At 32.8% G+C, this 13,615-nt stretch overlaps 1 protein-coding gene across 1 annotated transcript in view; it reads right to left on the bottom strand.

Annotated features, from left to right (window-relative positions):
• The window catches only part of CBLB (Cbl proto-oncogene B), a 223,101-nt gene that overhangs the window by 199,541 nt on the left and 9,945 nt on the right, over positions 1 to 13,615 (bottom strand). The window contains exon 3 of the mRNA XM_044670113.1: positions 8,307 to 8,557. Coding sequence (XP_044526048.1) covers positions 8,307 to 8,557 — 251 coding nt within the window. The remainder of the gene's footprint in view (positions 1 to 8,306; positions 8,558 to 13,615) is intronic.

The following is a 13,615-nucleotide window of genomic DNA, read 5'->3' as shown; positions in this document are numbered from 1 at the left end:
TTTTTAAATTCCCCATTAAGAGATATGAAATTTGAACCTCACGAATGACCAAAGAATTAGAATTTTCTCCATTATCTTACTTTTTAAATATTGCTACAAAATTTTATTATATGCATGTGGAGAATTTAAAAGAAAAAATCTTACCCTAAAATCCAAATATATATTTAATGAAAATGGAATAACCCAAGATTTTCAAGTCCCTGGCAACCTATAAACAGTTAGTCATAACTTTTGGATTATCGATTCTTCAAAACAAAATGTTTTAGCTCACAAACTCACTCTTCAAATTATACCCAGAATAAAATTTTAAGATGTTTATGTACATGTCCAATTACATCATGACTGAATATAATGATATCCAAATATTTAAGTCTAAAAATTAATAAGATTAAACAATCATACCTAATTATGACATCATTATAAACAAAGTATCTTTTTTCCAAAATGAAATGTGAGAAATCATAAAAAATATAATATTTTTAATTAACACTCTGACAACCAGCATAAAAAAGGCATATTTTCACTTTAAGATTTGAGAATGGTTAAGAACTACTCCTCTGATAACACTCTAATGTTGATGCTATAATCTGGAAATGAAATAAATTTTTGTCAACATTTTTTGTCAACACATTTTCCTCAAAACCTAGCAAATACTCCTACCATTAGTTTTCCAAAACTGTAATCTAATTTTGAAAACACATTTAATGGCTATGATGCAAGTTAAAATTAAATGTTCTAATTAATCCCCTGAGTTTAATCCTTAAAATAAGAAAACATCATAATGCTGCAGGAATAATTCTGGCTTATTTAAACTTTTTTACATTAAAATACAGTGACCATATTCATATCATCCATTTTTTAATTTTTCACCTGAACATGTCAATTAATTTGTAATACAAGCCCTTTAAAATTAAAGATACTATAGAAGCACTTTGGAAAAAAGTGCCCACGCCCATTTATCTTTTTAAAATATTATTAATGAACTTTCTAGTTTATCATATTTGGTCAAAAAACAGTGAATGCTCTATTCCAAATCAACTTTTTTTTTAAGGGGGAAAAAAACTTCCAATTGATTAAAATATCACTAAGATTTAGGGATCTCAAAAAATCTCAGTTGAAGACAATAGGATTTTAGATCTGGAAGGGACTTTACAGGTGATGTAGTTCACTCAGCCTCCTCATTTTACAGATGAGAAAACCTAAGGCCCACAAAAGGAAAGGTTATACAAGTAGTAATTTGGAGAGAAGGACCTTGAAACCTAATCTTCTGGTTCCAAATCTAGGGCTTTTTCCATTGGTTATGCTGCCACCTTAGGAATTTCTAAATACTTGTATTTTCTCATAAAACATCTCCAAACTGGAAATATAAGTATGTATTTTGGTGTTAATTTAATAAACAATGTAAGATTTATACATATAGGCAGATTCACTAACCTTTTCTTTGAAATGGCTTTTAGTGTAATAAGAGAAATCTGTCAACAAATATTTAAACAAATTATCCAAACTTTAATTTTGTTAAGCTTAGCTACTAAGTCAAGATGGGCTACAAGATGCATGGTACCATGTGTCCCATATTACTAATATCACAGGTCTTTTTACATAGTATTCATAGCTAAATAAAACTTCAAAAACATTAATTATAGCATATTAATGTTCTGAGGATTAATGCAAGGATATAAACCACACAACTAATAGTAAGTATCTCATACTATATCTAGAAGTTATTTTCAATAAAGTTAAGAGTATATTTTTAAATTTAAGAAAGGATTAATTTCTTTCTGTATGCATCAAGGCTTTTTATTCTACATTACAGGAAATAATTAGTTCAGTTCTCATTCCTTTTTCAACTCTTAATTTTTTCTGCTTTAGGGTAACATGACAATATAGCTTTATTTCATAACAGTTTAGTTACTTGTTTGGCTTTCTGGAACCTCATATTCTTTGTAAAATCACTGAAAAATAAATCATCCTTGGATTAGTTTTTTGAAAAACACCATCTCTTAAGCTATAAGATTATCACTGCAGTCTGTCTGTTTTATAAATAGGATTTAATTAACTTTTATAAGAAACTGCCAAAGGAGCTTTCTTGAACTAAACAACCAATCTAGTACTTCAAAAACAAAATTCATCAGCATTCTTTGTGGCAGCGGTTTTTAGTACAAAACTCAAATAGGCTGTTTTTCTTGCAAGCTTCTGGACTTTATTTAATCTAAATGTCACTAGATATTTACAGATTAAAAACATCAACTTTAATAAGCTTCCATAAATCAGAAAGGGACAGAAGGTATTCATCCATAAAGCCAATTCCACTTTCTCCCTATGAATCTGCTAGCCACTTTCCCAGTTGATATCTACTCTCATTATGAAAACGAATGATACAATAGCTGATAGGTATAGGGATTGGAAATATGATTTCATTGTTATAGGGGCCTTCCAGGTGAGAAGAGTCTCTCTATTTACAAAGGTCAGTATAGTCTCTGTAACTACACTTTTTTAAGAGATTAAGTAACTTGACTATGGCCTCAGAACCAGTCTGTCAGAAGTAGAACTTGAACACAGGACCTTTTGAATTGATGTCAATTCTTTATCTACACCAGTACTGTCAAATACATAAGGAAATAAATCCTGGCCACTAACTAGAAAACCTCAAATTAACGTTATCTGCGTAGGACTATATTTGTATTTACTTTGTTAAACATTTTCAAATTACATTTTAATCTGGTTCTAAGCCCACTCACCACAGTTTGTTCCCTCTTCATTATGTCAACCAGAATTTCATTCTTTATAACATATGAATTGTATCATATGTAAATTATGTTATTGGTTATCATTACATAATATATATAGCTGTAACACCAACCAAAAAAATGCCTTTATCTGCAAAGATTTCGTCTTTCTACAGCTTTTCTCATAATTTATTAACTGGCTTTGGCAAATCACAAAAGTAGATTCAATGAAACGATAATACTGAACCAGGCTCATGAAGCAAAAATATGAACTCCCATCTATTTCTAATAACAATTACATTGAAGGATAAATTTAATTATAGAAGACTAATAATTTTTAAGTTAATCATTTAATCTCTACATTTTTGTATTTTAAATTTAGAATTCTCAATAAACTACTATACCACTTAAATTATTATTTTCTTTGTTTTAATTTTGAAAACCATGCCAAAAGAAAAACAATTTGAACATACTTTTCAACTAAAATTAAAAACATAAATGATATTGCTCCCCCCAACAAAAAAAACCTAGCCAATTTATTTTGGCCTATATGCTCATAATTTTCTCCCCATCCCCTTGACTCATTAAATAACTGAGAAAAACAGAATAAAGGACAAGACCCTCACCTCAGAGTTAGGAAGACATGGATAGCAGTCCTGCCTTGACAAATGATGGTTGTGTGATCATGGGTAAATCTCTTAAATCTCTGAACAATACTCCTGAAGCCCTATTAGACTATAAATAATAGAGCAGTTGCCAAAACACCTTGGGATTTTCAGAATTCTCCCAGTGATGGGCAAACTACAGCCCGCGGGCCAGATAAGGGGGAGAGGGGCCCTGAAATGTTCTATCCAGCCCTGAGTCATTATTCCTAAGCTGATGAATACAATGAGTAGGATACAATACAATGAAACTTGGAAAGAGTTGCCTTAGAAACAGACTGACAGATGAACATTTCCTTCCCTTTGGCCCCCTCTTTAAAAAGTTTACTCATCACTGCTCTATACCAATGAAATCACACAGCTCAAAACCAAAAGCAGGCCAAAAAAAAAAAAAACAGAAAATATTCCCTTGTCTTCATTAAGTTGTAAATGAATATAAAGTCACAAGCAATAAACACAAAGAAGGAAATATTTACATTTGAACAATGAAAAAAATTTAAGTTCATATAATTAAATTAGTCACTAAGAAATAGTTACTTTATGGAGTAATTGTTAAATTATTTTGACTATTTTACAGGGTAGAACACAGATAAGTCTTTTTAAGTTGCCCAAGACCAAAGACCCTTCGCTGTCAAAACTGTGAGCAGACCATTGGCACTCTTGGATCAAAGTCATATTATTCAATCTACAACACTCCTCTTTTTCCTCTAGAGTTTCCTTTATAATACAGAGCTGACCACACTAATCTAACCAAAGTCATTATGCTTTTGTGTTATTAAAACTAAAATCAATGACATGAAGCCTAAAGTTCACATGCAGGTCATTTTTCTTAAACAGTAAGTTGAAAATAATTAAAAGTTTAGAATTACATCAATGAATATAAAAGTACATTAAGTGAATATAATATACAGATATACATCTAAAATTTTTTTAAATTAATAATCATTTACTATCTGCCAAATGTAGTGATGTCATTTAATGCTATGGGGGACCTTAATAACTAGGATTGTGGCAAGTTAAATGATCTTTGTTCCATCTTTTAATATATAACAATATCTACCAATTTACCTTTCTACACAGATAGGAGACAGAGACAGGCATAGAGAAAGATGGAGAGATAGATTAGAGATATAGATAGATAGATAGATAGATAGATAGATAGATAGATAGACAGACAGATAAAAAGAAATGGATTGATAAATAAAAAGATGAAAGACTAGATATACACAGTAAGAGTTTCAAAGTATTCTTCAAATACCACCACACAAATAACAGCAAACATAGGGTGTAAACAGCAGATGAGCTTGTTTGTGTATCTCTAAAAAAGCACTATATTAATATGGGTTATAAAATTATATTTGTTCTGCCAACAGCACAGAAACAGAAACAATTTAAGTGACACTTTTGAGTGAATGTAAAAGCAGTGAGTCTTGCATATAATTAGGCAACTAAAGATGTATGTTGAATTTAGTTTAATATTATCTAGTAGAACTTTTCCTTTTTTTTTTTTGCCTTTGTATCTTTAGCCCATAGCAGTTTCTATAAAATAGGCCTTTTATAAATGTTTGTTGAAATTTTCTACCCATCCCTCTTTACACGTTTTACATGTTTTTTCATGATCTCTGTCATTTGTGTCCTTAAACCATAGCTCTCCAAATGCAGTATAAGAGACCAGTATCCTATAGCAGTTTATGTTTTGACACTATAGAACTGACTGCTGATATCCCTTACGGCTAGCTTTTTAAAAGCATGGCCACATTCAACATCAATTCTTGAATTTTGTGAGGTTATTTTTTTCTCCAGTAGCTAGCCTTTTTCAGTGATTGGAAGAGGTTTATCTATAGGGCTTTTTAAAGTAATTTTGCAGTGGTCCATAGTTTAAAAAATTAAGAGGACCGCTATTCCACAGGGACAACCTCAAAGAAGGTAATAATATAGACTCATGCCATTTTCTCTGGGTGCATCTGGATCATGTTGAATGAAAAATAACGAGGTCGACTTATTATGTTACCAATCATAAACTTTAATGACTTGTATTAGTTACCGCTAGAATTTACCAGTTATTGCTATCTTCAATAATTTTTGGCAAATAATAGAAAAATAACAAAGAAAAATCCACTGAAAAAGGGCCTGAAGCTTGCTTACACCCACTTTGGCATTTATCTTTCATGCCTTTAATGCATATGATATGTAGCACTTCTCTTTTTTAAGCTAAAAATACAAATACACCCTCACTTTCTACAAAGACCACACACACACATATACAGAATGTGTGTATGCCAGAAATCACTGAATACCCTACTAGGAAATGCAAGCTCAGTACAGTTTATGAGTGCAGAGTGACTACTAGCTTAAGCAGCACCAATTCAATGTGAGATTCAATTGTGTCTGATGAAAACTTAAAGAGTAATATGTAATATAACAGGGAAAAGACTCACTGTGAATTTGAACTGGGGCATAGAGTTTTCTTATGGCATGTGACTAACAAAAATCATTACTCTATGCTGCTTACAAATAAAATATCTGAGCAAAAGGCCCATGTTGTATTATATCTCATTTCTTAGCAGAAATATAAAAAAGAGAAGACCCATTTTCTTTCAGAAAAATATTTATTTTCTAAATCAGGTTTATTTATTGCTCATCAAATATCTCATTTGGATATTATAGAAAATACAACCAGGACAAACTTGTCCTGAAATTTTTTTTATTGTAAGAAAAATTTCTAACAAATTCACTTTCAAACACACACCCATAATGAGAGTAGAAGAGGGAAAGGATAAAGGAGTCCAATAGTGTTGATAAAAAACTGGTCTGAGTCAGGAAGGCCTGTGTTCAAATCTTCTCTCTCAGACATATACTGGTTTTGTGACATGAAATCAGTCACTTAACCTCTCAGTAGCCTCAGCTTTTCTCTAAAGCTATAAGTTGACAATATGCTGCTAACCTGTATTAGCAAGAGATTTCTTCATTTAGAAGCCTTTGATTTCAATAAAAATCACAGGTTCATTTACAAATATATCATAAAGATCTTCAGTTCAATTTCTTTTCAATATTCTAAATTACTTAAATAACCAACTTTGAAACAACTGAAAAAATGATGTTTATAATATTTTACTTTTTCAAACTGATTATATTCAGTAATTGCATTCTATATAATAAGTATTATCTGCATATTAATATTACTAACAAGAATACTCTATTCCCCAACCAAAACGTATACAAAAGAGTTTTATATTGATTTCTTTATTAACAAAATACATTCTGCATGGCATACGCTCCCAGTAGTCCCCACTATATCTCATAAAAGCATACCTCTGATTGCAAACAAGCCCAGAAGAATAGAGATTAATCTATCACCACAACTAGGAAGCAATTCAAAGTAATCACTCCAATGATAGTGGATCCATAGTATCACATAAAGAGAAAACTCCAATCATTCAACACTCATGAGTAAAATAATCACAAAAACAGTCATGGTGCTTTCTACTTGGGTAAGATTCTCAATAAAATCCTACTATAAATCTAGACTCTAAACACAGATGTAGATCTTTTCTCTATTCATAAGTAAACTTCCAAACTCCTAAGTATAAATGCATCTAAAACAATGGTCAAAAATTTAAGAAGCCTGTCATAAGTATCCCCCATAAACATAGACTAACAACACATCAACTTAATTCTAACTTACACCATATTATTTTTGAGAAAAAATCAAAACCAAACAAATTTGGAATCTCCCCCAGAGTCTGTCTAGGTGCCATGCAATGAAGATAGTAGGGGACTGAAGTTCTTTAAATTATATCCCTTTTTTAAAATTAAAATACTAGGACATCTAAATTTTATGGGAATCAAAATCCAAGGTTCTCAAGAAGGTGGCATTTCTTCTTTGACAAAATAAAAACCTTCTGGAGTATCTAGTTAAGAAAACATAGTCACCAATAAACCAAACTGTTAATAATAACTTTGAACAAAAATGATTTCAAAGTCACAATCCAAACCACCAATTTGCTACGTAAGAATTGGATTTAGAGCTAATAATTCTGGTGGGGGGGAGGGAACAGCTTTTATTTAATGCCTGATGATACAGATAATGATGGTAACCATAACAACTATCAACATTTAAACAGTTTTAAAGTTTGCAAGGTACTATGCAGGGTGTCCCAAAACTCATAGTACAGTTTTAAGCTACTTAAAGCTTACAATACAATAAAGCTTGAAATACAAAAAGACTTTAAAACTTTAAAAATCTTTCTTAGCTCACGAGCCATATAAAAATAGATGGTAAGCCATAGTTTGCCAGTTCCTGCTCTAAGTAGAGAATCCAAAATATAGGTTCAAGACTTAGTTAATATGCCTAGAATATGTGGCCTCTGTCATAGTCTTCATCTCCTGTAGTAAAAGCCAGTTGTCACAAAGCTATAAGATAAAACTAACTTTCAACAAACAAAATTATGGCAATATAAAGACGGAAATTTAATGAAAGGGCTGACTTACTGTTTTAATGATGAAAGGTATTATGGCTATTTGGGGTTAATAACAACATATTATTTGGCAGTTAAACTCAGCAATGTTCTTGAACTCAGCAAGATTCAAGTTTAAATCCTGACTCAGACATTTATGATATGTTCTTTAAAAAGTGAAAACTTCTCAGCCTCAATTTCCTCATCTATAAAAATGAGGATAATAGCATCCATCTCACAGTGCTGTTTTAAGAATCAAATGAGATAATATTTGTATAGCATTTGCAAACTTTAAAACCACTTTATAAAAATAAGCTATTATTTACTATTTACCAAGTGATAAAAAGTTGTTTTTTTCCATGTCAATGCACTGTGACATTTCCACTAAATCTGAAAATTCAGCAAATAAAACTAGCAACAATAAGCATGGTAATAAAATTTGCATCATAAAAAATTCTTACCTGTCCTGTGATTGCTCCTCATACATCCTTTCCTTGCCCTCTTTAAAGAGTCTAATGGCCCGTTTTGATTTTTTCATCAGACTATCAATGTAGATTTTAAAATACTCATTTTCACTGAGTTGTGCAAGTTTCTGGTTGTCATCATATTTGCTCAGTATAAGTCGCAAATGTTGATACGTGTCAGGCAAAATATCAAGTATGTATGGTGGACTGTTCTTTAATTGGAGTTTGGGATTTTGGCATAGTCTCACCTAGAGGCAAGAACACAAGACAAAGCATTTTTGTGAGTTGGGGATGGAAAAATGAGAAAGAAATCATAAGAAGTTGTTCATATAACTGGTTAATGAAAGCCTATATTTTCTATAAGTGATCCATAAGAAATCTGTATGTTATTTTAATATAGATTTAAGTAAAACAATTTTATTCCATTTTTACAAATATGTTATTTAATAGTATACTAAGAAAATCTTTATCCATAATCCTTTCCCCTAATTTTCCTAACCATTCTTAAACAGGTTCCCACTTTTGTATTTGATCTAAAAGAAATCCAGCAAGGGGACAGCTGGGTAGCTCAGTGGATTGAGAGCCAGGCTGAGAGATGGGAGGTCCTAGGTTCAAATCTGGCCTCAGACACTTCTTAGCTGTGTGACCCTGGGCAAGTCACTTGACCCCCATTGCCTACCCTTACCACTCTTCTGCCTTGGAACCAATACACAGTATTGACTCCAAGACAGAAGTAAAGGGTTAAAAAAAGAAGAAAGGAAAAGGAAAAGGAAAAGGAAAAGGAAAGGAAAGGAACGAAACCCAGCAAGTTATACAGCATAATAAGATGCCATTCTTTTTAAAAAATAAAATTATACTAAGTGAATAAATACATTTCTTCAGTGGGCAATCAAAGCCTTACAGTTAAAATTTCATTATGCTATACTTTGTTCCCCACTGAAGTTATTTAATAAGCTTTAATTAATGTTTTAGTTGATTAACCCTGTGCCCTGAGGCAATTTAAACAAAAAGGTGCAATTTTAATAACTGAGTTAATAAATAATAAGTGCATGTCAAGTTCAAACTAGTCTTCTCTACCTTCCTCTGAAACTTTCTACCTCTTCCAATAAGTATGCACTATATAGTGTTTCAATCAGCAGCAGCCAAATTATGTACCAATATTTAGATGGAATAACAGAAAATATGTGTCCAGTTCTGGCACAGTGAAGAGAATCCTAAACTTGAAATCAGGAAGACTTGATTTCAAATCCTACCTCTGACCTCTTCTATGTAACCATGAGCAAAACCATCTAATCTCTACAAATTTCAAAGCAAATTTTTATAACAGGTAATTTATAGAAGGTTACAATTGTGTTAAAGAAGAAAGGAGACACACTAGAAGTTTTTATTAAAAAAAAAAAAACTTCCAGGATCTGGATATATATATAACTAACTCTCCACTAAATGTCAGAACCCCTCTACCTAAATGGAATCTCTAACAGATTTCATAGATTAATGGTGAACTTTCAGTTTGAAAGTCCTAGAAAAGCAACATGCAATTCAATAGCATGATACTGTTACAAAAACATCAAAATACATACTTGACAACCATGAGACAAAATGTTAAATTCTTCAGTAACGTAGCTTCAAAAACTCACCAATGTACACACTGAATTAAAAAAATAACATATTCAATCCTTATGTTATACACTGGTTTTTCTTTGAAAGAGACCACATCAGTTTTTGTCCCTAAGTTCATAAGACTTCTTTCAAATAAACATCTGTGCCTAATCAAATACAGTAGGACTTCTTTTTATGAGACCAATCCATTCTAAGACCCTCCACTTAAGATGAAAATCACTCATAATAGCAAACTTCATTATTTAATAAGTATTTCTTGGGGGCAGCTGGATGGCTCAGTGGATTAAGAGCCAGGCCTAGAGATGGAGGTCCTTGGTTCAAATCTAACCCCATAACCTTCCTAGTTGTGTGACCCTGGGCAAGTCACTTAATCCCCATGTTGCCTAGCCCTTACCAATACAAAGTATTGATTCTAAGACTGAAGGTAAGGGTAATAATAATAATAATAAGTATTTCTTATACAAATATACCTAGGCACTTTAAGACTTTTCTTAGCCTAAGCAGTGCTACCATTATCATTGGTCTTGTACTTTGAGGACATTATTAACTAAACGGCAATAATGGAATAAAGAGAAACAGAGCTCTGACACAGATACAACTTGTTGCAAGCAAGAACTCTGGACAAAGACCAATGCAAGAGGTAATGTTTGGAGTAAAACAATGCAATGACTTACATTGATGCTTCTCTCAGAGCAAGAATGAGAATGATGGTGAAATGCTGCTAGATTTTATGCCACATAAAATTGCTTTATGTGTTTTTCTGTCTTAACTTTTTTCTAATGCCAATTGTGAATACCTGAATTTGCATGTATTCAGTTTGCATAAAATGAGGTTCTATTGTAATAAGGGTTTCTCTCCTCAATACTACTGCATCCTAAGTCCCTATAAAAACATTTTCACCACAAATAATCTAGTTATCTTTGAACTGATTTCCTTGAACAGAGCTATGCCACTTAAAATTCATAAACTAGTGGCATCAGTCCTAGCTTAATAAATAATAATAACAACAATAGCAATTATATGGCACTTTAAGATTTGAAAAACATTTTATAGCTTTACAAATATCTTATTTAACCTCACAACAATCCCAAGAGAAAGGTGAGCATTTATCTCCATTTTACAGATAAGGAAATTCAGGCAAACAGAAGTTAAGTGACTTGCCCAGGGTCACACAGCTAATAAAGGTCTGAGGAGGGATATGATCTCTTTTCTTTCTGATTTCAGGTCTGGTTCTTAATCCACTGGACAACCTGAGTAAGGAAATACTTTTGATCACCTAAAGAGATAAATAATAGTGTTGATTTTGTCCCCAAGTCATGGGACTCTTAATCCCAGGGTCATGGGTTCAAGCCCCACGTTGGGCTCCATATGTGGCCACCTGCAGTCACAAATTAATATATTTGTGGGTGGACACCTAAGAAGAACAGTTAGAAATCAAGGGGAAATGGGTAAAGGGGGACAGAGAATGAGAGGGAACACAACAAAGGAAGAAGGACTCAGAGACAAGGCTTTAAGAACATGGAATCCAGTGTGCATGCTCTCCTGATGGTGGAAGAGAGAGCGAGCTACACGTGTCCCCAGTCTTTTATAGGACAAAGAATGGGGAATGGGAGATAGCTAATGAACATATGACATGGCATATTATTTAACATTGGCTCAATTGACAACCACAAGATCAAAAAGGGGGAGGTTAATCAAACATGTGATCTGGTAGGGAATCTGGGAGGTAGGACCCTGTAGCAGCTAATGCCCTGCCCAGGAATTCTCCTGACCTTTGGACTGTAAGTTTGGAGAGTGGTCAGAATTAACAGAGTACCAATTAAATACAATAATCAAGAAATAATATGATGATGAGTCTGGTACATGAGCACATAGGTTACAATATTAACACATCAATTATACTTTCAAGATTAGAATATACCTGGGATGCCACACCAAGTAAAAAAGTAAGCCAAATAGTCTAAATTTTACTTTAAAAAATTATTAGTTCTTTTAATTTTCTTAAGTACGACAAAGCATGGACAACACCTGAATTAAATCATGGCTCTGCTATATATTGGCTGTGTGACCCTTATCAAGGTACTTACATTTTATTTAATTTTCCAAGTTGTAGAGAAAGAGCTCATCTATATTAGAGGGCTCTCTAAGATGAATAAATCACAAAAAGGAGACATTATATTATGGATTCTAAAACTGGCATCAAGATATCAACTTCTAGTTGGGCTAGAAAACAAATATTGGCATTATGAAGACATTAAAGACTCATTTTATTTTTCACTTAAGCATGGCTCACAGGACCTAATCTACATTTGGACTTGAAATGGATTTTTTTAAATACAATTTACTAAAAGGGAAAATTTTTAAAAGACTCATGAATTTTATACAAGAGAAGACAAGAATCTATCATATTCAAAATTAAGATTGTCACATCCTACAAAATATCCTGGCTAATCTGACTACAATTGGATTTCTATATGCATATCCCTGAGAGAAAAGTGAATAAAAAGTGATACAGACTGTCCTGTAATATGGGAAATAGGATTAAAAATCTAAGTTTTCAAATTCATTCTTTCCATTCATAAATGAAATTTTTACTAGTTAAAAAAAAGTCCCACCTTTGTTAAGCAGTAGCTATATGATCTTGGACAAGTCACTTAACTTCTGTGTCTTATGTGATTCTGTCAGACTCTTAAGTTATATAACAGGTGCTAACTTGCATTGGTAGAGGAAGCTTTCTTAGCCCAAGTTTCCTACCTTAATTATAACAAAGATGCAAATAGTAACCATTAAAGGCAGTACTATGGAGTGGACAGACTCTTGGACAGAAACCAGGAAGGTCTGGCTACAAATCCTAACTCAAGTGCTTCCAAGGTAAGTGACCCTATGAAAATAATTTTAACCTCTAAGTGCCTCAGACAACTCCATAGGACTTTGATGTGCATTGGAGGAAAGATACTAACTAGTTATTCTCTGTAAATTGTTGTTGTTTTTAATAGGTATGTGCATTCACAAATCTGTATTTTCAGAGCTATCACCAGGGATTCTAGTACCTGGGGTAAATTCAATTAGAGGGAAAGAGGTGGAGACAGCCTAAAGCATAACAACTCCTAAGTGTGGTTAAGTCTAGTAGACTTTAAACAATTCATGAAGTTGAGGAACTACTGGGATGTTAGGATATCACTCAATGAAGCTGAGTTGGAGATGTCCGTTTATCTGTCTGGTTACTAAACTTCCTGGGGAGAGGCAGAAAGAGCAGTGTGCAAGTAAAAAAACATGACAACCAGGATCTGTATAAAATGAAGTGGATTTCAAAGAAGTCTAAAACAATTATGAAGAACAATGAGTAGCTCATCAACTTCTCTTCCTCCTTCTTTGTATCAAAGTTAGGTGTAGAGAAGGTACCACAACACAAAGGAGTCTCAAGGAAAAGATAGGCTTCAGAGATTCCCATGATTAAAACAAAATCTGAAAGGAAAAGGATTAGGATGAAGAGGAGTAGTTTAACAATAAAGGGAGATTTGGAAGGTTTTGGAATTTCTATTATTATTAATAGAAAGAGAAGAGAGCTGAAAAGAGGGAATAAGGCAGGCCTGAATTGACCTCCACCACTGATCCCACCTAGAAGGCACAATTCCTAAAATGGGGTGATCTATCAAGGGCAATTCACTGCAGTGGGAAGACAGGAC

This window comes from Gracilinanus agilis, chromosome 3, assembly GCF_016433145.1.
Source record: "Gracilinanus agilis isolate LMUSP501 chromosome 3, AgileGrace, whole genome shotgun sequence".
Classification (NCBI taxonomy): Eukaryota; Metazoa; Chordata; class Mammalia; order Didelphimorphia; family Didelphidae; genus Gracilinanus; species Gracilinanus agilis.
The sequence above is the reverse complement of the archived record's forward strand: the minus strand, read 5'-3'. Positions and strand labels throughout refer to the sequence as shown.